Genomic DNA, 27,181 nt, shown 5'->3' with positions numbered 1-27,181 from the left:
CTTTTGTAGCATTTTATAGAGGAACAGTGTTTTGCCAGATGGGAAAAGCCATTCGATAATTTGGCACCCCTAAATCTTATTGAAAATTGACCTCTACAAGTAAGAAATTTAGGAGGATGAAGATCTGAAGATTGACGAGTTGAATAGGAGTGGACCTGTGAATTTGTTTTAAAGTAAGTCTTGAAATGTCCAGGAATAGTCCCTTCACTTGAATGTATTTTATAAATAAAAACACATATTTGAGAAATATTGATATCGTAAATAGTAAGAATTTGTAGTTTTTGAAATAGAGGAGCAGAAGAGATGTGTGACTGTGATCGAGTTGCAATTCTAACAAAACGTTTCTGGAGGACCAAGATTTTGTAGAGAGTAGTAGGAAAAGTACTTGCCCAAACTATGTTACAATATGAAAGATAGGGATAAATTAGACTTAATATATTCTTGTGTTTATGTCTATATTTATTGTGTGTTTTTGTATATGGACCATGAGTCTGCCAATAAAGATGATGATGATGATGATATAATACAGAGTAAGTAGACAGTGTGTAGTGACAAGATGACTGACCCTCCTTATTATACCAATAGATTTATTTGTTTTTCTTCATGCCTTGGTCACATCCCACATTGACTATAGTGTGGGGCCGTGTATGGGTCAATTGTTGTTAAAGGTTCAGTAAGTGGAATGGTCAGTTTAGCTAACTTCCTGTCAGTTACTGCAGTTAGCAGTCCCCTCCCTCGTCCCCACATTAATGCACTGCGGTCTTCAAACAGCGAGTTATCTAGCATCATCTCAGATAAGTAAAAGTGATAAAACATGATAAAAACCATCAAAACAGACATTGGGAAGGATTTTTACCTGCTCTGCCATTGTAGGCGCATAAACATTCACCCATCTGTCGCTCTGCGCGTGCACCGGCAGTGAGACGGGGGCCGGTTTTTAGCGTTCATTTTTTTCATGCTTTTATTGATAGTGTAGAGACAGAGATGAAATGGGGCAGAGAGGGGAGTGACATGCAGAGAACGACCGCGGGCTGGAATCGAGGCCGATAAGGGCGCCCCCCTCTCTCTTCTGATTGGATATCAGTTTCACTTCACAGCTGAAGGTTAAGGGTCTGTAGAACAATTTTGGTTCGAGTGTCAAGAAACCAGACCAAATGTATATTTTTGTGTGAAAATTAAGATTTTCAACAATTCACCATTTCGTTTGCGGCCATTTTGGAAGATGGCCAACCAATAAAAATCTGGTTTCTTGACACTAGAACCAAACATGTTCTATGGACCCTTATCTTCAGTTTAAAAGTGAAAACCAAACTTTCCCATCAATTTGAAATGACTGAGTTTCAATGCACCACACTAATATTGGAATTAACTCCTCACTGGATCCACAAAGAAACTTCTGTATTGTATTCACACCCGCTCTGACCCCCTCCCTAGTGGAAAACTTGAGAGTGGGGTCAGAAAGACAGATTTCAATGTACTTGTGTAGAAATGACTAAATTAACTTACTTACTTACTTACTTACTTACTTACTTACTTACTTACTTACTTACTTACTTACTTACTTACTTACTTACTTACTTACTCCAGATCAACAGACCACACCACCCCATTCTCACTTTGCTCCACTGGCCTCCCTGTGCCCTAACGGATCAACTACACAATCTGCTGCTAACCTTCAAAGCCCTTCACAACCCCCCCCAGCCCCACCGATACCTGGGTGGTAGGATGTCCTAGAGGAAAGAGGGTCCAACCAGTTACCATGAGGTACTGAGGAGATAATCACTGATTTGGACAAAAAGTTATTTTGTCAACAAACTTTCTCCAGAATCACTGACTCCACCTTTAACCTTCTGTCTATTTCAACTTACTGAACTCAGCAGTGTCTCCATTATCCCAAACCCAAACTCCAGCATGTAGCGGCTGAGTGAATGTGGTCTGGACTCTGTGGAGGAGAGTCATGGTTTCAGAGACGCTGTAGAAGGACAGAACACCTGCACTGTGATCCAGGTACACTCCTATTCTGGAGGACCGAGGAGCTGAGACGTGAGTAAGGACATTGTTGTGCCTAAAGATATAACCGTCTGTGTCGCATATCAACGCCCAAGATTTGTCATTCCATCCAAATCCACATTCAGCTGAATCCCCTGCTCTCCTGATATTCTTGTATGCGACTGCTACATAAACTGCTCCCCCTCTCTGCTTCACCTCCCAGTAACAACAGCCAGTCAGACTCTCTGTACTCAGGACCTGAGACCATTCAGTGAATCTGTCTGGGTGTCTAGGATAAGGCCGTGGGTTATTCATGTATGTTGCTTTCCTGTTCCCCTCAGATAATAACAGATTCCTGCTTGCTGTGTTTGGATCCATTGTGATTTCACGTGAATATCTTAAGAGGTCAGCTCTCACTTGAGTCTCTGTCAGTGAGATGTTTGTCCATGTCTCTCTCAGGACGTCCTGTAGCTTCTCTCTGGCTTCTGACACAGCCGCTGTCACGTCCTCAAAGTATCTCAGAGGACGGATGTTGATGCTGAATGAGTGTGTAGATTCACTGAGTGCAGACAGTGAGCGGTAGTCGTGTAGAAACTGGTTTTGATCCTCTGCGTGTCACACAAGGAAGGAAATTAGCAAAATATCTGAAATTGTTCTTAAAATAGACAATAATTTTTTGTGATTTTAATGGTAGGATAGATATATCAGTGATTATTGAGAAGTGGGACAAAACAGGGTGCAATGTTGAAAAAATACAAACCCTATGTTTAGGCAAATTAAATTACATTAATGTATCCAACATATATAAGCTACTGAGCTAGGCTTTGACACAACCTCCCAGCTTTTGTCCTTTCTATCAAAACAGACTTTTTACCTTTCTTCTCCTTTTTAACATGGTCTTTTTAGCTTGCCATTCCTTATTTTGTGTCAACTCTGTCAGACACCAAAAAACACAAATAAATATTCCCTCATTTTATGCTAGACCCATGAGATGTATAGTGATCACAAATATTCACCAAAACTGATAGAGCCACAAAAAAATATTTTCAAAATGTATATGAATATACATGTTTTTGATATCTGACGGTGTTGATGTAACCCAGATATATTTTCAGTCAGCTAATGCTTTTCTGTAATATCACTGTTTCTGGTGTGTGTCTCTTTAAGGGTTACGACCACTTTATGTTGCGGCAGCTTTACGACTGCTGTTTTACGGTGTGTGTTATTGTTACCTTGGAGACGAAGTTTCGCGGGTAGCTCTCTTCTTCAATGCACAAGCAGTGTGGTCAAGCTGTGATTATTCCGCTGTTTATTTTCGGAGTTTAAACTTGTTTAAAAAAGTATTTAATTATAATAGTTACTGTGCAAAATACTCGTGTTGCTTTTGATAACATGCCGGAAGCTGTCGCTGAAGTGATACAAGAAGAACGTTAACAAGGAATCGCCACGCCGAGTGACTGGACATTGATGAAACGTTGCCGCTGTTTCTGAGTGCTGTTCCAGGGGCTCGTGAGCTCGTGAGGAGCCGTCGACATCCTTTGAGTATCCCGAGGAGTGCAGGCAACAATATTAAACCACCACACACACATATATAGAGCTCTATATAATATTATTGCTGGCCAGCACTTAACTTTACTTTATTTATTTTTTTTGGAGACAATACAAGGACATTTCAGGATATTTCTATTTTTTTTGGATAAGAAGACCGCTCGGTAATTTTGTTTTGTTTGTTCTATGGACTGAGTGAAAGAAGACCGTTCGGTATTCATTTTGTTTTCATGAACTAAGAAAGAGACAATTTATATAAGAGAACGAGCAACATCTCGTCAGGTTATTAGTACGGAATAACAGGTTTGTTTTGAGACTGTTTTGATATTTGGTTTAACTACATTAACAAAGGGAAATATATTTTGTTTTTGTATTTTATTTTCTTATTCTAATTGAGGGTTTACCAAAATATAATTACATGTCTACATGATTTAAAGCACACTGTTACAAGGTTTGTCCTGGTTTCATAAGGACAAAGTAGGATGCATTTCAGTCCAGTACTTGAATAAATCTGGATGATAGTAAACTGCTATCGCAACCCGAGTAAATTCTGTTTATTGGTTACATTGACATATTTAACGTTTCTTAAACAGAACAAATAGAGTTTTTCTAGTAGCAGTTTGTTTTCTCTGTTGATGTTAGGTGCTAGTATGAACTACTTCAGGAAAATAAAATTATCGAAACATTTCATATAACTTCTTCAGAAATTGTAAGTCGGTGTTGACGTATCATGGTTGTGACGCAGGACTTTCAAGATTTGTAATGTAAAATATTCTAAAACTACAAGACTAATCAGAGCCTGTCTGACTCTAATGCACTCTGCACAGATAGCTTGTGACAATAGGTCCTTCACGGAGACAACTGCCCCTCATATTGCCTGATTTTATTACATTTTAATGAAATGTCTGACGGTGGTGACAAAAAGTGTCCCCCCACTTAGAAACCTCATAAAACATGAATGTGTTGTAGAAACACATTTTTTATTGATATGAGAGATTATTTGGTGTTGCCTTTGATGAAAAAAGCTATTTTTAATCATTAAAGTACATTTTTAATAGGTTTTATTGCATATGAGATTGAAACCTTCTCTGTGGACACACTGTTTTTGACGTCATGAGAAGATAACAAGTGTCATAAATTTCACATAATAATAATACAATTACATTTTAGCGGATAATTGTGCTCCAGACATTCTATTCCTAATCTCTAATAACATCTACAATTTTAAATATTTTTATTTTTAAAGATATCAGATGTTACATTTTGTCCCAGCCTTTTGTCCCGGTTCTCAAGAATCACTGATATGCATTTACAAAGCTGAGGTGAAAATGGACAGCTAGGCATCTGTTGAACACACAACTCGAATCCTTTAAACTTGTATGGGAGTGAAGTTGGCATTACATCTCATTCTAAGTGATATTAAAAAGCTATTTTAAATTCTTACATTTGATTTGGAACCCTGGTGGTTCCCTGATAGAGGGAAGAAGGTATTTCCCAACATTTGATACATTTGTGCTGGAAATTATATCCAAAATGCCCTGAAAAGCCCCTGATAAAAAGTGGTTAGAGCACCACCCATTAGAGGCTAAGTCTTTGTCGCAGCAGACCCGGGTTATAATCCAGCCCGGGTCGTTCTCTGCATGTCATTCCCCTCTCTGACACATTTAATCATCATGTCTCTCCGCACTATCAATTAAGGATGAAAATTACCCCAAAAACTTAAGAAAAAGTTACAGTTCCCTACCGTGTTGTGCCAGCGTCTTCAGCTCAGCGTCTCTCCTCTTCAGCTCAGTGATCTCCTGCTCCAGCTTCTCCTGAAGATCTCTGACTCGACTCACTTCAGTTTTCTGCTTGGACCGGACTTGCTGGATCAGCTGAGCGAAGGTCTTCTCACTGTGCTCCACTGCTTTATCAGCAGAGCCATTGATAGCCTCCACTTCCCCTTGAAGAACCTTAAGATCTTTCTCTCCGTCCTGGATTCTTTTTTGGATGTTTAGTCGACTCCCCTCGAGCTCTCTCTGCCTCTCAGTAAACTCTGTTGCAGCTAACACTGTGTCGTGGCCTTTGTGTTCATCCATTAAGCACAGATAACAGATACACTGCTGATCAGTACGGCAGAAAATCTTCATCACCTCATTGTGACGAGAGCAGAGGTTCTCCTGGAGCTTCTTGGAGGGCTCCACCAGCTTGTGTTTCTTTAAAGGAGCCACATCGTAGTGAGGCTGGAGGTGTTTCTCACAGTAAGAGGCCACACACTGCAGACAGGACTTGAAGGCTTTCAGTTTTCTCCCAGTGCAGAAGTCACAGGCCACATCTCCAGGTCCAGCATGCAGGGTTGGTACGGAGTCTGGAAAGTTTTGAAAAATGCTTTATTTTAAAACTGTTTTTTTTCAAGGTTTGAAATGAGCTTGAGATCTGGAAACATTACTGGCGGAAAAATGCAGTTTTTTTTCTAGACAGGATAAAACTCTTTGTATTGAATTTTAGTGTTTAATCTTTTTTATATTAAATTTCTTCAATAGTTTAATTACGTGATAATATACAACACACATGATATGAATACCCTTCCATGTTACAGATATGTCAGTACATGAAATCATAAGCATGTCTTTTTTCCCTCATATATATATAACGTATCTCACTAAAGTGAGTACACAGCAAATATTTCATTATATTTTTTCATGGGACAACACTGAAGAAATGACACTTTGATACAATGTAAAGTAGTCAGTGTACAGCTTATATAACAGTGTAAATTTACTGTCCCCTCAAAATAACTCAACACACAGCCATTAATGTCTAATGTGCTGGTAACAAAAGTGAGTACACCCCTTAGTGAAAATGTCCAAATTGAGCCCAAAGTGTTAATATTTTGTGGCCACCATTTCATTTCTTCAGTGTTGTCCCATGAAAATATATAATGAAAAAATTGTAGAAATGTGAGGGGTGTACTCACTTTTGTGAGATACTGTATACATATAAATATTCAAATAAAAAGATTAACTTTTATCTTGAAAGTGCTTGAATTGTACTTTTAAAAAGCCATACGAACCTTGAGTATAGCAGAGATCAGCAGCAGCAGCTTGGAGTCCAGTCTTCTTCAGTTTCTCCACTAAATCTGCCAACATGGTGTTTTTCAGTAGGACAGGCCTCGTTACAAAGGCCTGCCTACACTGAGGACAGCTGTAGAGTTTCTTCTGGTCCTCTTGATCCCAGTGTGTTTTAATACAGTCCATACAGTAGCTGTGTCCACAGTGAAGACCCACCGGATCCTTCAGTAGCTCCAGACATATCGAACAAGAGAAAGATTCACAGTCAAGATCAACTCCTTTCTGCGCCATTGTTTCTCCTCTCTGTGTCTGCGACTGTCTAAGTTTCACTTCCTCAAAACTGTGTGTGTGTGTCGGTGGGTGTGTTTAGTGAATGGGGCCTGTCAGCTCAAACTGCAGCTCTGAAAGGGGCGGGGACAAGGACATGTATGGACAGAGTGGAGCAGACTGTGTTTGAAAGCAGGAAGAAATAGAGGGAGCGGTTATCAAGCTGTTCAACAGGCCCATTATGCAACATAAGTTAATCTTTATCTAACTGGACTACTCAACATGTGTGTTATGTTCCCTGGACATTTACACACACTGGCTGTTACAGAGAAAACATAAATATTAAAGCATGCAAAATGTCAAAAATGAATCTCAAGAAAAAGAAAAAGAAACTCCGGATTTGATATGAAATACAGTCGTCTATAAATCCTTCTGATTATCTTTAAAGGTGCAGTACACACACACACACACACACACACACACACACACACACACACACACACACACACACACACACACACACACACACACACACACACACACACACACACACACAAACCATAAGAGCGTCATATCAACATGAGGGCAATAAGATCAATGTTCAAGTTGAACTAGTCTGGCCTCATTCAGGTGTCACATAAGGACGTTGATGCAGGTTCACTAAAGCTGCTGCATGTTTCACACTAAATGTACAAATATGGAGGTGTTAGTGCGTTGGGGTGAGTTTCTGACGCCTGTGTTTGTTTGTGTGTGTGTGTGTGTGTGTGTGTGTGGCCTGAGTCATGAAACTGTTGACAATCTTTGCACACAAGCTCACATACAGTAGCCCCTGTAAACCCAAATACACTAAATCCTTCTAACTATGTCATGTGTGGAGTTAGTTTCATGATAGCAAAGCATCTATCTATCTATCTATCTATCTATCTATCTATCTATCTATCTATCTATCTATCTATCTATCTATCTATCTATCTATCTATCTATCTATCTATCTATCTATCTATCTATCTATCTATCTATCTATCTATCTATCTATCCGTCCGTCCGTCCGTCTATCAATCTATCCTTCCGTCTATCTATCTATCTATCTATCTATCTATCTATCTATCTATCTATCTATCTATCTATCTATCTATCTATCTATCTATCTATCTATCTATCTATCTATCTATCTATCTATCTATCTATCTATCTATCTATCTATCTATCCTTCTAACTAGTTAATGTGTGGAGTTAGTTTCATGATAGTAAAGCATCTGAAAAGAGTTATAGGCATATTTATCAATCCACATTAAAGATATTGTCATTTAAGTTTGATCAAATTACAGAAATTCGGTTTAAATTAGGCTGTGGGCTTTGCTCTGGTTCTTATGACACAATAAGTATTTTGAACCAATCACAGCAGTTCTCTTTCCAAACGTTCTATAAAAACAATGACTGTTGCCATGGAGACCGTTTGATATGGCCACGCCCACACAGTCCTGTCAAACGGTCTAGACCAGTGGTATTCACTATTTTTTTCAGGAGAGCCGCACTGACAGGACAAAGTCAGCAGGAGAGCCATTTTTTCCTCAAAGTATCAAAAGCTATAAATCCAGTCATACATAAGCATGCCTGCTTATTAATATGTCATTCTTGAACCAGTGTTTCCCACAGAATTTTGTGAAACTGAGGGAACTCAGTCCTTAGGGGGGTCCGGGGGCATGCTCCCCCGGAAGAAAATTTGGTACCTTTTAACCCAGAATGCATCAATCTGGTGCACTTTTGGAGGAAAATTAAGAGTTGTTTGACTGTGTACTATTATCTGGAATAATTTGGAGACACTGGGTCACATAACATCAAAGCTATTGAAGAATACATTAGTATCCTACTTTTTATTCAAATATTTGTAAAAAAAAAAATTATGAATGACATATTCAATAAACATGGGTGTGTTCATATAATACCCCCTGGAATAAATTTTGTTTTACCTTTCAAAGGTAAATGCATCAATCTGGTGCACTATGAGAGGAACATTAAGAGGCTAATTCAACTGTGTCCTATGTGAGCTGTTTAGCAGCCTATTATTTTTCTGGAATAATTCAGAATAATAATTGGGAACCCTGTCTGATCAAAGTGAACGTACAAAATGCAGGTTAGCCAAAACACTTAATTTTCCTCGTTTGTGGAGCTTTTTATCTGTCCTGATGCCCAACTGGTTATGAATAGACATCTATCAATTTTCAGCACATGTTCATTGTTCACTCACTTTCAGTCCTGTAACCAGTAACCAGCATGAAATGTTGAAATCTCATCCAAGCTGGCGTTGTTGCGGTACCGTGCGTATGGTTGCCAGGTTGTTAGTGTCCTCCAATTTAGCGATATAAAACGAGATCTATTTTTTTGCAAATTATTTAATATATTCCATGTTCGTGAGCATGCTTGTGATAGACGGTATGCATAACATATTGTTATTGACCGTGAGTTATTTTTTCCCCCCACAGTAGCCCAATCTATCCAAGAGCACATTCTCCCTTGTAATGCATGAAAACCGCAAATCTGGCAACCCTGCTGTCAGTCAGCGTACGGCTGAGCAAGTTTAAATATATTTTCTAGTCTGTATTTCCACCTTGTAATGCCGTTGTTGACTTAGGCTATCCTTTTATTAATTATTTGTATGAGAGCAGCCACGTTAGTTTAACAGGTTTAATGTTATAGATCTGCTTGTTTTTAATGGTTTTATGAAATATCTCTATTAACTGCATGATCATATCACAGTATTTTTTTACTGCCATGCGAGCCGCACATAGAAGCTTGGCGAGCCGCATGCGGCTCGGGAGCCGCGCTATGAGTAACGCTGGTCTAGACAGTAAAAAAAATAAGATCTAATATTCATGAACATTTGATTTTCAGTCAGATTTCTGTAAAAGCTTATTGAGACATCCACACTTTAAAGGGACACTGTGTAACATTTTAAGTAATTTATTGGCTAAAATCAATATCCTCATTCATAAATATGTCCTCATTGGTGTAAAATCACCTCTGCCAATAATCTGAATTATCCTCCTGAGCGGAGAATTAAAGGGGCACTGTGTAATATGACATCATCAAGAAAGTTCTAGAAAGTTCCGGAATGCAACGCTCCCTGGGTAACCCCAACCCTTTAGAATAATAACAGAAGCTACAGTGGCCTTCAAGGACAAGAACAATTCTAAATTCTAAACAATGCACCTGATGACATTCCAACCAACATGGATGCCTCCATAAGACTTACCTTCTCAATGTACAAAATGTAATATTAATATTTGTAATTCTCCGCTCAGGAGGATAATTCAGATTATTGGCAGAGGTGATGTTACACCAATGAGGAAATTTGTATGAATGAGGATATTGATTTTAGCTAATAAATTACTTTTATTACCCTTTAATATCACACATTGATTTTTACTATTTTAGAACAGGTTTACAGAGTCACCATACAAAATAATTTAAAAAAATCAGACTCTGGGAGAAGTACATAAGGCAAGGCAAGTTTATTGCTGTAGCACAATTCAGACACAAAGCCATTCAAAGTGCTTTACAGGGGCAAGATTAGAATACATAAAACACACATCAGAAAAGTGAATGAATATAAATTAAATGAAATAAACATCACAGGTTAAAATGGAAACAGGAAAGTTTTCAGACCTGATTTAAAAGAGCTGAGAGTTGCAGCAGACCTCAAGTTTTCTGGGAGTTTGTAACTAGAATGGTGAACGGGAACATGGGATAGATTTGCTTTTTTTTTGGTAATTTTTCATTTTTGTTTTATTTCTGTTCTGTTTAGTTTTTTGTTGTTTTGTATGTTGTGATGGTGCAGGTGTGTGTGTGTGTGTGTTTGTGTGTTTGTTTGTGTGTTTGTGTGTCTGTGTGTGTGTGTGTGTGTGTGTGTGTGTGTGTGTGTGTGTGTGTGTGTGTGTGTGTGTGTGTGTGTGTGTGTGTGTGTGTTTGTGTGTGTGTGTTGTGAAGAATAAAAAACATACAAATACATCCATACACATCTTCATATATTTTCTAAAGTACAGAGAAGTTTCCATGTTGATTTCATCTGAACTAAAGTCATCCTGAGCAGTGAAAGCCGTAAGACACTCAAACACATACACAACAACTCAGGAGAAGATGTCAACATCCCTCAAAGGATGGGGGGGGGCTTGTGGTGTAGTGGTTAGAGGTTACGCTTAATCTGGTGGTGTTTCCACTGCCGAGCATATCTTACTGGTAGGGCGGGTTTAGGCTGGACGGCGATAGCCAGAATATGGGACAAAGTATTGTAGTGGTGGCTGCTATGATGCCCACCGTCTCTGCCATTGTGTCCTTGAGCAAGACACTTAACCCCAAACTGCTCCAGGGGCGCTGTACTATGGCTGACCCTGTGTGAGGACCCCCTCTGGAGTGTGTCTGTTTGTCTGTGTGTCTGTCTGTTTGTCTGTCTGACTGTCTGTCTGTCCTTTGGCTGATTCTGTGTGAGGACCCCCTCTGGAGTGTGTCTGTCTGTCTGTCTGTGTGTCTGTCTGTCTGTCTGTCTGTCTGTCTGTCTGTCTGTCTGTCTGTCCCTCTCTAGATAACTGGACTCGCTTGATCAATTGAAATCACAACTCAAAACACATCTGTCTAGATTAGCATTCCGAGCATAACTTCCAACCTGATTTTACCTGTTTTAAATGTTTTTAACGAGGGACCACTGAGGAGATCATGAGGAGATAATCACTGATTTGGACAAAAAGTAATTTTGTCAACAAGCGTTCTCCAGAATCACTGACTCCACCTTTAAATAACTTCAGTCTATTTCAATGTTCTGAACTCAGCAGTGTCTCCATTATCACAAAGCCAAACTCCAGCATGTAGCGGCTGAGTGAATGTGGTCTGGACTCTGTGGAGGAGAGTCATGGTTCCAGAGACGCTGTAGAAGGACAGAACACCTGCACTGTGATCCAGGTACACTCCTATTCTGGAGGACTGAGGACCTGAGACGGAAGTACGGACCTTGTTGTGACTAAAGCTATAACTGTCTGGGTCACATTCTAACGCCCAAGATTTGTCATTCCATCCAAATATACATTCAACTGAATCCACTGATCTGCTGATCTTGTATGCTACTGCTACATAAACTGCTCCCCCTGTCCACTCCACCTCCCAGTAACAACTCCCAGTCAGACTCTCTTTACTCAGGACCTGAGGCCAATCAGTGAATCTGTCTGTGTGTCTAGGATAAGACTGTTGTTCACCCATGAATGTCACTTTCCTGTTCCCATCAGATAATAACAGCTCTGTGTTTGCTGTGTTTGGATCCAGTGTGATGTCACGTGAATATCTTAAGAAGTCAGCTCTGGTCTTGGGCTCTGGTTGAGGCAGTGAAACATCCACTTGAGTCTCTGTCAGTGAGATGTTTGTCCATGTCTCTCTCAGGACGTCCTGTAGTTTCTCTCTGGCTTCTGACGCAGCCGCTGTCACGTCCTCAAAGTATCTCAGAGGACGGATGTTGATGCTGGATGCGTGTGTAGATTCCCTGAGTGGTGACAGTGAGCGGTAGTCGTGTAGAAACTGGTTGTGATCCTCTGTGTGTGAAAGAGTAAAATAGACAATTCTTTTAATGGTAGGCTAGATATATGCATTGGCAAAGACAGAGTTGAAAAAAGACAGCTAGGCATCAGTAGTACTTTGCTACACAAAAAACTAAAATCTATACTGTTCCTCCATTATATCCTTTAAACTTGTATGGCTTTGAAGGAAACTACATGCACTGATTTTTATTGCGAGAGCACTAATGGGTAAACTACCCCTTTACATTTCAAATTTGCTTTCCTTCCATAACAGTGTTTACAAAACAAGGTCATCAGAATATATGTTATTAACCACACCACTAACAAGAACACAACTGGGTACAACAGCTTTCTCATCATATGCACCAAAGGTCTGGAATGAACTTCAAGCCACTCTAAAGCTGGAATCACTCCCACCACTCAGTACCTTTAAAAACATGTTACAATCAGCTCTGAAAGAACACTGCAACTGTTTTTAACCTGATGCCTTTTATTTATTTTTAATTTGTTTTCAATTTTAATTTTTTAATTATTTTTTTTTTAAAGCTGTATGTATTAGCTTGTTTCTATATAGCCTGTTATGAAGTGTAATTTTAGCATTATAGTGTCAATTGTGGTGTACTTTGTTTGTGTGTGTGTGTGTGGCCTTGTGCAAATTCTGCAACTTCTTTTCTGCTGCCTGTCTTGGCCAGGACTCCCTGTGAGAAGAGTTACTGTAACTCAATGGGACCTTCCTGGTGAAATAAAGGTTAAATAAAATAAAATAAATAAAATGGCAGTGCAGTTGGCATTACATACCATTCTAAGTGCTATCTAAAATGTCTTTTAATTTCTGAAATTTGATTTTGAGAAGCCTGGTGGTTGCGTAAGAATCCAGCCCGGGTCATTCTCTGCATGTCATTCCCCTCTCTGACCCATTTCATCTCTGTCTCTACACACTGTTTGCATTATCAATGAATCATGGAAAAATACCCCAAAAAATTATTTGAGAAAAAGTTAAAATTTCCTACCGTTTTGTGCCAATGTCTTCAGTTCAGCGTCTCTCCTCTTCAGCTCAGTGATCTCCTGCTCCAGCTTCTCCTGAAGATCTTTGACTCGACTCACTTCAGTTTTCTGCTTGGACCGGACTTGACGGATCATCTGAGCGAAGGTCTTCTCACTGTGCTCCACTGCTTTATCAGCAGAGCCATTGATAGCCTCCACTTCCCCTTGAAGAACCTTAAGATCTTTCTCTCCGTCCTGGATTCTTTTTTGGATGTTTAGTCGACTCCCCTCAAGCTCTCTCTGCCTCTCAGTAAATTCTGCTGCAGCTGACACTGTGTCGTGGCCTTTGTGTTCGTCCATTGAACACAGATAACAGATAGACTGCTGATCAGTACGGCAGAACATCTTCATCACCTCATTGTGACGAGAGCAGAGGTTCTCCTGGAGATTCTTGGAGGGCTCCACCAGCTTGTGTTTCTTAAAAACAGGTAATTCATAGTGAGGCTGGAGGTGTTTCTCACAGTAAGAGGCCACACACACCAGACAGGACTTGAAGGCTTTCAGTTTTCTCCCAGTGCAGAAATCACAGGCCACATCTCCAGGTCCAGCATTCAGGGTTGGTACGGAGTCTGGAAAGTTTTGAAAAATGCTTTATTTTAAAACTGTTTTTTTTTCAAGGTTTGAAATGCGCTTGAGATCTGGAAACATTACTGGCGGAAGAATGCAGCTTTTTTTCTAGGCAGGATAAAACTCTTTGTATTGAATGTTAGTGTTTAGTCTTTTTTATATTAATTTTCTTCAATAGTTTCATTAGGTGATAATATACAACACACATGATATGAAAACCCTTCCATGTTACAGATAGGGTAGAGACTGAAATCATAAGCATGTCTTTTTTCCCTCATATATATATAAAGTATCTCACTAAAGTGAGTACACAGCAAATATTTCATTATATCTTTTCATGGGACAACACTGAAGAAATGACACTTTGATACAATGTAAAGTAGTCAGTGTACAGCTAATATAACAGTGTAAATTTACTGTCCCCTCAAAATAACTCAACACACAGCCATTAATGTCTAAACTGCTGGTAACTAAAGTGAGTACACCCCTTAGTGAAAATGTCCAAATTGAGCCCAAAGTGTCAATATTTTGTGTGGCCACCATTTTCAGTTCTTCAGATACTGTATAGGGGAGAGTGGCCTAAGTTGTGCCACTTTTTACTCAAAGTGATTTTAAAGTTAGGCCTTGACAGTAAAGTCTCCAACTCAAATATGTACATATATTTCAGGGTGTTGTGCATCCCTGGCAATAAAAACTTTGGATCTGGAATAAACTGTTGAAGAAATATAGCTTTCGGAAAAAAAAGTTGTCTTGTGGCACAAGTTGCCCCCGGTGTGGTGTAAGTTGTGTCACAAGAGAGAATACCATGGGGTAAATTGTGCCATTGTTATATATCTCATAAACTGTAATGCAAGACAAATCCATTAGACAATTACTTATTTAAGGTTTATTTAAAGTAAATAAAGTAAATATTTTACAAAGATTGAAGGTTAATTTTCTTAAACAAGGCCTTGCAGATCTAGGTGGTTTTGCCTGCAAAGCTCACAATGACAAAGTCACCATCATCATCTTTCTGGCCATCTGAACTCTCATCAGTGTTGTCGTTAAGTGGAATGGAGATGTCAGTCTCTTCTGAGCTACTGTAGACAAACACTTTCTTTTTGGTGAACAGCGTATACAGCCATGCCACTGGCACTTAGCTTAAATGTGCTTTAATCTTGTTCCTTGTGTCTCTCTTCTTGACAGGATGAGTCAAATGGATGGCTCTTCTTAAATATGTCACATTTTCAATTTCTTCCACGGTTTTCCAGAAACAAGGGGTGGCACAACTTCCCCACCGGCACAACTTAGGCCACTCTCCCCTACATATAAATATTCAAAGAAAAAGATGAACTTTTATCTTAAAAGTGCTTGAATTGTACTTTTAAAAAGCCATACGAACCTTGAGTATAGCAGAGATCAGCAGGAGCAGCTTGGAGTCCAGTCTTCTTCAGTTTTTCCACTAAATCTGCCAACATGGTGTTTTTCAGTAGGACAGGCCTCGTTACAAAGGCCTGCCTACACTGAGGACAGCTGTAGAGTTTCTTCTGGTCCTCTTGATCCCAGTGTGTTTTAATACAGTCCATACAGTAGCTGTGTCCACAGGCAAGACCCACCGGATCCTTCAGTAGCTCCAGACATATCGAACAAGAGAAAGATTCACAGTCTAGATCAACTCCTTTCTGCGCCATTGTTTCTCCTCTCTGTGTCTGCGACTGTCTAAACAACAGGTGTGTCTGTGAGTGTGTGTGTTGCTGGTTGGTTACACCCATCTTTAAACCGTCGCTCTGAAAGGGGCGGGGACAAGGACATGTATGGACAGAGTGGGGCAGAAATAGAGGGAGTGGTTATCAAGCTTGATTAACAGCTTGATCAACACTTTATGCAGCACAAGTTAATCTTTGTTTAACTGAACTACTGAATATATTTGTAAAGTTCCCTGGTGATTTGCTCGCACTGTCTATTACAGAAAAAACATAAATATTAAAGCATGCAAAATGTCAATATCTTTAAAGGTGCAGAAGACACACACACACAAACACACACACACACACACACACACACACACACACACACACACACACACACACACACACACACACACATACCATCACAGGAGTGGCATACCATCATGAGGGCCATGAGATCAATGTTCAAGTTGAACTAGTCAGGCCTCATTCCTGTCACGTGTCACATTAGGACAAGTGCATGTCTCGCATTAAATGTACAAACATCGAGTTGTAAGTGCGTTGGCGTGAGTTACTGTCATCTGTGTGTGTTTGTGTGTGTGTGTGCTACGCCCAGAGTCATGACACTGTCATGTCATAGCTCATTGAAGCTCACATACAGTAGCCCCTGTAAACCCTAATACACTAAATCCTTCTAACTATGTAATGTGGGGAGTTAGTTTCATGATAGTAAAGCATCTGAAAAGAGTTATAGGCATATTTATCAATCCAAATGAAAGGTATTGTCATTTGAGTTTGATAGACTTTACAGAAATGCGGTTCATCTATCTACACAACAGACAAGAGTTCATTCAGGGAAAATAAAGGACTGAACTCGAGCAAGGACCTTCTCAACCAGCATTTAGTAAAACACAAGACACAAATATCACAGACACTGCTTCTTAAAATCAATAAGAGAGGCTTTATTCACCTAGACAAGTTGATTTAAACCAATACACTTAAGCCAGTCAACATTAAATATCTAAAACTAAGAACGCAACTACAACACAAGCAAGAAAAAGAACAGTTTGGAGTCAAACCCCATATATACATGTATCTACATATGTGTGTGGACCTGCGACAACCCTTTTAATTCTAGATTTCTTTATTTAAAGGTACTCCGAGGAACTTTTATAATGTGGTAATTCTAGAAACCCCCTTTGGACAAAAACGGTAGTGTTTTTACCACGCCAGCTGTTGTTCCTGGGTGAGCGTATACCCATGACAAAGGCACCAAGAAAAACTAGACTGTTTCAGAGTTTCAAGTGTTCCCGTAGCACTTTAAAAAGAGACAGTGCACCTTAATAAACACGAGCATCAGAGTTCAACATGTAAATGTGCCAGATTTAGCCATGCAGTGCTAATGCTAATTTTGATCCGTAGTCCCTGGCAGATAGAAAGCTTAAAAGAAAAACATCAAAAACCGGCTGAAGTACAACACATGAGAACAAAACAACATGACACAAGCACAGATAAGTAAAAGGACACAACCACTATTCCAGACCATAACCGGGCTGCGTTCCAATCCCCATACTTTCTGCTATTTAGTTTGGTAGAAAAAAGATTTACGATGACCCAATTCTTGTGGTCAATTTAGTATGCTTAAAAATACAAGTAAAAGGACACAACTGCTATTCCAGCCCATAACAGGTTGGTGGCTTGTGAAAACCATACAACAAGTAGCATACAGACACAGATAAAAAAGCATGAACATAAAGCACATTATAACACATATGCACAAACAAAGACAACCATGTGACACCATCTCCCACCCAATAATTCTGGAACGTCTTGCTTCCATCGGGATCACTAACAATGCCACTTCTCTGGGTCAGGTAATATCTACACAACAGAAAACAGTTCATTCAGGGATGAAATCCCACATCACAAATAGATAGGAAAGTTTTGTTCTTCACTTCTAAATTGAAGGTAAGGGTCTAAAGACCACTTTTTGGGTTTAGTCTCAAAAAACACCAGACCAAGTTTTTCATCTTCCAAAATAGCCAGAATCGAAACAATGAATTTTGGTAGAAGTTACTTAAAGAATTACTCCCCCGGTGGAAACATGAAGGTCATACGAAGTATAACATTTTATGTAGTATAAATATGAGAAAAAAAATGAAATCGGTTCATCCTTGTTCAAAAACAAAGTAAAGCTGCTTTGATTTTCGCTGTTATAAACGTGTGTTCTCGAGGCAAAGAAAACAAGGTGTTCAGGTTATAGGTTTACCTCACTAACTTTTGTAAACATTTATAATACTTATTTCATGTTTAAAGATCAGGTGAATTCCATTTATTTCATGTAAACTGTTAAAAGTAATTTTCCGGGGACAGAAATTACACAAATAACGAGGAAGGACCCGGCTATCATTTCCAGTGAGTGATATAATAATAACTGTTGTCTTTATGGTGACATTTCAGAATCCGATTGCTTCAGCTGCTGGGATTTTGGGATCAGGAGGTCAATTCTAAGACAAGTCTACTTCCCAAGAGACACTGTCAAGCATTGTGGTAAGCTATAAGTGTGTGTTTGTGTGTGTGTGTGTGTGTGTGTGTGTGTGTGTGTGTGTGTGTGTGTGTGTGTGTGTGTGTGTGTGTACAGTATAGAGAGTGTGTGTGTGTTGGGGAAGCAAATGTATCTTCATTTTATTCTTGTCCCTAAGTTAATTTTTTGTAAGTATGTAGGGGAGGACGGGGGAATCTGAGGCATCGGGTAATGTGAGCCACCCCCTGTATCTAGGCAACGGAAAACATTTGTGGTCATGTGAGATATACAGTATCTCACAAAAGTGAGTACACCCCTCACATTTCTTCACATTTTTCTTTATATCTTTCCATGGGACAACACTGAAGAAATGACACTTTGATACAATGTAAAGTAGTCAGTGTACAGCTTGTATAACAGTGTAAATTTACTGTTCCCTCAAAATAACTCGACACGCAGCCATTAATGTCTAAACTGCTGGCAACAAAAGTGAGTACACCCCTTAGAAAAAATTTACAAATTGGGCCCAAAGTGTAAATATTTTGTGTGGCCACCATTATTTTCCAGCACTGCCTTAACCCTCTTGGGCATGTAGTTCACTAGAGCTTCACAGGTTGCATCTGGAACCCTCTTCCACCCATTTATGACAGCATCACAGAGCTGGTGGATATTAAAGACCTTGCGCTCCTCCACCTTCTGTTTGAGGATGCCCCAAAGATGCTCAATAGGGGTTAGGTCTGGAGACATGCTTGGCCAAGCCATAACCTTTACCCTCAGCTTTTTTAGCAAGCCACTGGTCGTCTTGGAGGTGTGTTTGGGGTCGTTATCATGTTGCAATACCACCCTGCGGCCCAGTTTACGAAGGTTGAGTGCACGTGGTCAGCGTCGTACACAGAGGTTGGCTTTGGAAAATAGACGTATGAGTGCTGCCAGCATTGCTGAAGGGCTTGAAGGGGTGGGGGGTCAACCTGTCAGTGCTCAGACCATACGCCGCACTCTGCATCATACTGGTCTGCATGGCTGTCATCCCAGAAGGAAGCCTATTCTAAAGATGATGCACAAGAAACCCCACAAAAAGTTTGCTGAAGACAAACAGACTACGGACATGGATTACTGCAACCATGTCCTGTGGTCTGATGAGACCAAGATACATTTATTTGGTTCAGATGGTGTTAAGAGTGTGGAGCGGCAACCAGGTGAGGAGTACAAAGACAAGTGTGTCTTGCCTAGAGTCAAGCATGGTGGTTGGAGTGTCATGGTCTGGGGCTGCATGAGTGCTGCCAGCACTGGGGATCTACAGTTCATTGAATTCTAACATGTACTGTGACATACTGAAGCAGAGCATGATCCCCTCCCTTCATAAACTGGGCCGCAGGGCAGTACTGCAACATGATAACGACCCCAAACACACCTCCGAACAACCACTGGCTTGCTAAAGAAGCTGAGGGTAAAGGTTATGGACTGGCCAAGCATGTCACCAGTCTTAAACCCTATTGAGCATCTTTGGGGCATCCTCAAACGGGAGATGGAGGAGCGCAAGGACTCTAATATCCACCAGCTCCTTGATGTCGTCATGAATGGGTAGAAGAGGGTTCCAGTTGCAACCTGGGAAGCTCTACTGAACTACATGCCCAAGAGGGTTAAGGCAGCGCTAGAAAATAATGATGGCAAAACAAAAAATGTACACTTTGGGCCCAATTTGGACATTTTTTCTTAGGGGTGTACTCACTTTTGTTGCCAACAGTTTAGACATTAATGGCTGTGTGTCGAGTTATTTTGAGGGGACAGTAAATTTACACTGTTATACAAGCTGTACACTGACTACTTGACATTGTATCAAAGTGTCATTTATTCAGTGTTGTCGCATGGAAAGATATAATGAAATATTTGAAGAAATGTTAGGGGTGTACTCACTTTTGTGAGATACTGTATGTTTTCAAGCCCCTCTCATTTCCCCTTGGCCCTGAAAGAGAGAACCTGATGGTGCTGTGGTAAGCATGTTTTCTTCACCAAAATAGGTATTTTGCATGTAAAAGTAAATGTTCTTGCTGTCAACTTAATCAACTGTTGTGCCAAAGTAAATGTATTCACGTAGAAAAACTTCTATCATACGTGTTGATGAACTACCAACATATGAAACCATGTGATGCTGATAACTGAAGATTAGCCTGAAGTGCTAAGAGAGGTAGTTTTTTCTCAAATTGTGGTGGTGGGGGAAAGTGAGCCAAATGCTCTGGGGGAAAGTGAGCCACTGTCTCACTTTCCCCCACCATGAGGCACAAGTTAAGTTTAGTCTTAAACATATTTTAATGTAATATTAGATAACATATGTTTTATTTTAATGTCATACACATTGTAGAAAAGCCATCATGCCAAGGAAATACACCAGGAAGACGACCTGGGGCAACTACACGGAAAGAGCACCTTCTCATCTTTCCCTGTAACCTTCAGGGCTGGAATGTAGAGTAGGCCTAGTTGTAGAGTATGACTGGCTGATGGTATAATCCAGTTGGGTCTTCTCCTGTGTTCTGAGTCCCAGGCTGTTCTCGCTGGTTCTGAATTTCCTATGCTTTGACCCCCAGACACTAGCTGGCTCTAAGGGTCCTGTGTTCTGACCCCCAGACTGTGTTCTAATCTAACTGGTTCTATATTTCATTTGAATCTTATTCAAACCTTTTGAATTATAATATGTTGTATTTGATTTTGTTCAGAGTTACTTTCAAGTGTTTAGAAAATTTGCTTTGCTTAATTGACCAAACCCCATAATTCTTTTACTAGTCCGACATTAGTTCTGGAATGTGTGGCTAGCTTTCAGGATTCTTACTGTTACAATATGTGTTGTTATGGTAGTTTTAGAGTGGACAAAGTAAGTGGATCAGTTTACCCCACAGCTGGGGTAAAGTGAGCCACATGACAACTTTTTTTAAAACAATCATATTTTCACTGCCCTTTGTCTTGGGCAAATTCTGCTAATGCCCATTTCTAGGAAACATCATGAATTAATGGGAAATGTGTAAATTTGAGTGATAAATCATTTTAGCTCCCTTAGAGGGGAGCAAATGTAAAAAGTGGCTCAGATTACCCCGTTCTCCCCTATGTGTATTTCCTCATCATTATTTTTTATGGGCCTGTAAGGACCTGCTGTGAATCTGTCTAATGCATGTCAGACACCGTAGGTGTGAGGGGATACCTTAGGTGTTGGGCAACACCCTAGACTTCATCAGTGTTTCAAAGAAGACCCATTTAATTTGCATCGTTCCTGGTGACTCCCAGTCTCAAATTAGCATTGAGTGATCAACAGCCAGACGTTCTGTGTGTGTGTGTGTGTGTGTGTGTGTGTGTGTGTGTGTGTGTGTGTGTGTGTGTAGAATTAGCATTGAGTGATCAAAAGCCAGACGTTCTGTGTGTGTTTGTGTGTCTCTAGGATAATTTGGTTTGGTTTCGGTGTAAAATTAGTTCTTCAATGGAACCAAAAACATGACAAACTATATGCATGTGTAATTACAGGACACTGGCGCACTGACTCTGACTGCATCCTCCATTCTTTAACAGCCAGTGTGTGTAAATGGCCAGGGAACATAACAAACATGTTCAGTAGTTCAGTTAAACCTAATCAATCAATCAATCAATCAATCAATCAATCAATCAATCAATCAATCAATCAATCAATCAATCAATCAAAACAAAGATTAACTTGTGCTGCATATAGTGTTGATCAAGCTGTTAAACAAGCTTGATAACCACTCCCTCTATTTCTGCCCCACTCTGTCCATACATGTCCTTGTCCCCGCCCCTTTCAGAGCGACAGTTTGAGGATGGGTGTAACCAACCAGCAACTCACACACACACCTGTTGTGAGGACAGTCGCAGACACAGAGAGGAGAAACAATGGTGCAGAAAGGAGTTGATCTTGACTGTAAATCTTTCTCTTGTTCGATATGTCTGGAGCTACTGAAGGATCCGGTGGGTCTTCACTGTGGACACAGCTACTGTATGGACTGTATTAAAACACACTGGGATCAAGAGGACCAGAAGAAACTCTACAGCTGTCCTCAGTGTAGGCAGGCCTTTGTAACGAGGCCTGTCCTACTGAAAAACACCATGTTGGCAGATTTAGTGGAGAAACTGAAGAAGACTGGACTCCAAGCTGCTCCTGCTGATCTCTGCTATACTCAAGGTTCGTATGGCTTTTTAAAAGTGCAATTCAAGCACTTTCAAGATAAAAGTTCAACTTGTTCTTTGAATATTTATATGTAGGGGAGAGTGGCCTAAGTTGTGCCGGTGGGGAAGTTGTGCCACCCCTTGTTTCTAGAAAACCGTGGGAGAAATTGTTTAAGAAAATTAACCTTCAATCTTTGTAAAATATTTACTTTAAATAAACCTTAAATAAGTAATTGTCTTGTGGATTTGTCTTGCATTACAGTTTATGAGATATATAACAATGGCACAATTTACCCCATGGTATTCTCTCTTGTGACACAACTTATACCACACCGGGGGCAAGTTGTGCCACCAGACAACTTTTTTTTCCGAAAGCTATATTTCTTAAACAGTTTATTCCAGATCCAAAGTTTTTATTGCCAGGGATGCACAACATCCTGAAATATATGTACATATTTGACTTGGAGACACAACTGTCAAGGCCTAACTTTAAAATCACTTTGAGTAAAAAGTGGCACAACTTAGGCCACTCTCCCCTATACAGTATCTCACAAAAGTGAGTACACCCCTCACATTTCTACAATTATTTCATTATATCTTTTCATGGGACAACACTGAAGAACTGAAATGGTGGCCACACAAAATATTGACACTTTGGGTTCAATTTGGACATTTTCACTAAGGGGTGTACTCACTTTTGTTACCAGCAGTTTAGACATTAATGGCTGTGTGTTGAGTTATTTTGAGGGGACAGTAAATTTACATTGTTATATAAGCTGTACACTGACTACTTTACATTGTATCAAAGTGTCATTTCTTCAGTGTTGTCCCATGAAAAGATATAATGAAATATTTGCTGTGTACTCACTTTAGTGAGATACTTTATATATTTATGATTTCAGTCACTGCCCTATCTATAACAAGCAAGGGTTTTCATATCATGTGTGTTGTATATTATCACCTAATGAAACTATTGAAGAAATGTAATATAAAAAAGACTAAACACTAAAATTCAATACAAAGAGTTTTATCCTGCCTAGAAAAAAAAGGAATTTTTCCACCAGTAATATTTTACCAGATCTCAAGTTCATTTCAAACCTTGAAAAAAAAACTGTTTTAAAATAAAGCATTTTTCAAAACTTTCCAGACTCCGTTCCAACCCTGTATGCTGGACCTGGAGATGTGGCCTGTGATTTCTGCACTGGGAGAACACTGAAAGCCCTCAAGTCCTGTCTGGTGTGTGTGGCCTCTTACTGTGAGAAACACCTCCAGCCTCACTATGAATTACCTTTTTTTAAGAAACACAAGCTGGTGGAGCCCTCCAAGAAGCTCCAGGAGAACCTCTGCTCTCGTCATAATGAGGTGATGAAGATGTTCTGCCGTACTGATCAGCAGTCTATCTGTTATCTGTGTTCAATGGACGAACACAAAGGCCACAACATAGTGTCAGCTGCAGCAGAATTTACTGAGAGGCAGAGAGAGCTCGAGGGGAGTCGACTAAACATCCAAAAAATAATCCAGAATGGAGAGAAAGATCTTAAGGTTCTTCAAGGGGAAGTGGAGGCTATCAATGGCTCTGCTGATAAAGCAGTGGAGCACAGTGAGAAGACCTTCGCTGAGATGATCCGTCAAGTCCGGTCCAAGCAGAAAACTGAAGTGAGTCGAGTCAAAGATCTTCAGGAGAAGCTGGAGCAGGAGATCACTGAGCTGAAGAGGAGAGACGCTGAGCTGAAGACGCTGGCACAACATGGTAGGACATTATTACTTTTTCTAAGTATGTTTCCATGATTTATTGATAGTGTGGAGAGACAGATATGAGGGGAATGAAATGCAGAGATCTAGCCAAGATCAGTCCTGTGCTGTGAACTTAGGCCACTCTCCCCTATACAGTATCTCACAAAAGTGAGTACAACCCTCACATTTCTACAATTATTTCATTATATCTTTTCATGGGACAACACTGAAGAACTGAAATGGTGGCCACACAAAATATTGACACTTTGGGCCCAATTTGGACATTTTCACTAAGGGGTGTACTCACTTTTGTTACCAGCAGTTTAGACATCCCCCCCAATGCATTTCATTGGGGGGGATGTTCAAACTATTTTTTACCAGGGGCTTTCTGTGCCCCTGTGAAATATGTTTCGGGGCATTTTGGATCATTTCCAGGGTAAATGTATCAAATGTTGGGAAATACCTTCTTCCCAGGGAGCCACCAGGGTTCCAAATCAAATGTAAGCATTTAAAATAGCTTTTTAATATCACGTAGAATGAGATGTGATGCCAACTGTACTCCCATACAAGTTTGAAGGATATAATGGAAGAACAGTATAGATTTGAGTTGTGTGTGTATCAAAGTACTACTGATGCCTAGCTGTCTTTTTTCAACTCTGGCTTTGCAAATGCATATATCAAGCCTACTATTAAAATCACCAAATAAATAATTGTCTATTTTACTCTTTCACACACAGAGGATCACAACCAGTTTCTACACGACTACCGCTCACTCTCTGCACTCAGTAAATCTACATCCAGCATCAACATCCGTCTTCTGAGATACTTTGAGGACGTGACAGCAGCTGTGTCAGAAGCCAGAGAGAAGCTACAGGACGTCCTGAGAGAGACATGGACAAACATCTCACTGACAGAGACTCAAGTGGATGTTTCACTGCCTCAACCAGAGCCCAAGACCAGACCTTTCTTAAGATATTCACGTGAAATCACAATGGATCCAAACACAGCACACAGAAAACTGTTATTATCTGATGGGAACAGGAAAGCAACAAGAATGAGTCAACCACAGTCTTATCCTAGACACACAGACAGATTCACTGAATGGTCTCAGGTCCTGAGTAAAGAGAGTCTGACTGGGAGTTGTTACTGGGAGGTGGAGTGGGGAGGGGGAGCAGTTTTTGTAGCAGTCGCATACAAGAATATCAGCAGATCAGCGGGTTCAAATGAATGTGTATTTGGATGCAATGACAAATCTTGGGCGTTGATATGCTACACAAACGGTTATATCTTCAGGCACAACAAGGTCCGTACTCCCGTCTCAGGTCCTCGGTCCTCCAGAATAGGAGTGTACCTGGATCACAGTGCAGGTGTTCTGTCCTTCTACAGCGTCTCTGGAACCATGACTCTCCTCCACAGAGTCCAGACCACATTCACTCAGCCGCTACACGCTGGAGTTTGGCTTTGTGATAATGGAGACACTGCTGAGTTCAGAACATTGAAATAGACTGAAGGTTAAAGGTGGAGTCAGTGATTCTGGAGAACGTTTGTTGACAAAATTACTTTTTGTCCAAATCAGTGAATATCTCCTCAAGATCTCCTCAATAGATTCATGGCCACTAGTTAAAAACATTTAAAACAGGTAAAATCAGGTTGTAAGTTATGCTGGGAATGCTAATCTAGACAGATGTGTTTTGAGTTGTGATTTCAATTGATCAAGAGAGTCCAGTTATCTAGAGGGGGACGGACAGACAGACAGACTCCAGAGGGGGTCCTCACACAGGGTCAGCCATAGTACAGCGCCCCTGGAGCAGTTTGGGGTTAAGTGTCTTGCTCAAGGACACAATGGCAGAGATGGTGGGCATCATAGCAGCCACCACTACAATACTTTGTCCCATATTCTGGCTATCGCCGTCCAGCCTAAACCCCGCCCTACCAGTAAGGATAGGCTCGGCAGTGGAACACCACCAGATTAAGTGTAACCTCTAACCACTACACCACTATCACACCCCCCCCCCCCCCCTCATCCTTTGAGGGACGTTGACATCTTCTCATGAGTTGTTGTGTATGTGTTTGAGTGTCTTAAGTCTTTCTCTGCTCAGGATGACTTTAGTTCAGATGAAATCAACATGGAAACTTTTCTGTACTTTAAAAAATATATGAAGATGTGTATGGATGTATTTGTATGTTTTTTCTTCTTCACAACACACACACACACACACACACACACACACACAAACAAACAAACAAACACCTGCACCATCACAACATACAAAACAACAGAACAGAACAGAAATAAAACAAAAAAAAAATTACCAAAAAAAAAGCAAATCTATCCCATGTTCCCGTCCACCATTCTAGTTACAAACTGACACGCTCTACACCAACAACGTCGGTGCCAAAGTGAATGGACAGTCCCAACAGCCAATAAGAACAGAGAATCGGAGCCTCGTTCTGATTGGTCAAAATGTCAGCTCATGTTAACTTTGACCAATCAGAAATCACATACCCCAGCTTTAACAGTACTGCGTGGGCGTGGTCGTATCAATCAGTTTCCCAGGCAACAGTCATTGTTTTTATAGAACGTTTGGAAAGAGAACTGCTGTGATTGGTTCAAAATACTTATTGTGTCATAAGATCCAGAGCAAAGCCCATAGCCTAATTTAAACCAAATTTCTGTAATTTGATCAAACTTAAATGACAATATCTTTAATGTGGATTGATAAATATGCCTATAACTCTTTTCAGATGCTTTACTATCATGAAACTAACTCCACACATTAACTAGTTAGAAGGATAGATAGATAGATAGATAGATAGATAGATAGATAGATAGATAGATAGATAGATAGATAGACGGACGGAAGGATAGATTGATAGACGGACGGACGGAAGGATAGATAGATAGATAGATGGATAGATAGATAGATAGATAGATAGATAGATAGATAGACGGACGGAAGGATAGATTGATAGACGGACGGAAGGATAGATAGATAGATAGATAGATAGATAGATAGATAGATAGATAGATAGATAGATAGATGGACAGATGGACGGACGGAAGGATAGATA

At 40.1% G+C, this 27,181-nt stretch overlaps 3 protein-coding genes across 3 annotated transcripts in view; 1 reads left to right on the top strand and 2 right to left on the bottom strand.

Moving 5' to 3' along the window:
* LOC307251888 (tripartite motif-containing protein 16-like) overlaps positions 1–6,878 on the bottom strand; it is a gene marked incomplete at its 5' end in the record, with an annotated part of 7,346 nt that extends 468 nt beyond the window's left edge. The window contains 3 exons of the mRNA XM_080029332.1: positions 1–2,597; positions 5,282–5,884; positions 6,590–6,878. The exon at positions 1–2,597 is cut by the window's left edge and continues 468 nt beyond it. Of these exons, the coding sequence (XP_079885458.1) occupies positions 1,855–2,597; positions 5,282–5,884; positions 6,590–6,878 (1,635 nt within the window). The 3' untranslated portion in view covers positions 1–1,854. The remainder of the gene's footprint in view (positions 2,598–5,281; positions 5,885–6,589) is intronic.
* Positions 6,879–10,428: 3,550 nt separating this feature from the next.
* On the bottom strand, positions 10,429–15,693 carry LOC307253750 (tripartite motif-containing protein 16-like; the record flags this gene model as incomplete). The annotated part of the gene is made up of 3 exons (XM_080031907.1): positions 10,429–12,427; positions 13,423–14,025; positions 15,405–15,693. The coding sequence occupies 3 exons, from the start codon at positions 15,691–15,693 to the stop codon at positions 11,655–11,657; spliced, it is 1,665 nt and encodes a 554-aa protein (XP_079888033.1). The 3' UTR covers positions 10,429–11,654.
* A 6,409-nt stretch (positions 15,694–22,102) lies between these two features.
* Positions 22,103–25,613, top strand: LOC307251880 (tripartite motif-containing protein 16-like protein; the record flags this gene model as incomplete). The annotated part of the gene is made up of 3 exons (XM_080029323.1): positions 22,103–22,391; positions 23,928–24,125; positions 24,847–25,613. The coding sequence occupies 3 exons, from the start codon at positions 22,103–22,105 to the stop codon at positions 25,611–25,613; spliced, it is 1,254 nt and encodes a 417-aa protein (XP_079885449.1).
* Positions 25,614–27,181: the final 1,568 nt, after the last annotated feature.

This window comes from Ammodytes marinus (assembly GCF_949987685.1).
Source record: "Ammodytes marinus genome assembly, chromosome: 1".
Lineage (NCBI taxonomy): Eukaryota > Metazoa > Chordata > Actinopteri > Uranoscopiformes > Ammodytidae > Ammodytes > Ammodytes marinus.
Note: the sequence above shows the minus strand (reverse complement) of the source record. Positions and strands in the feature narration are given on the sequence as shown.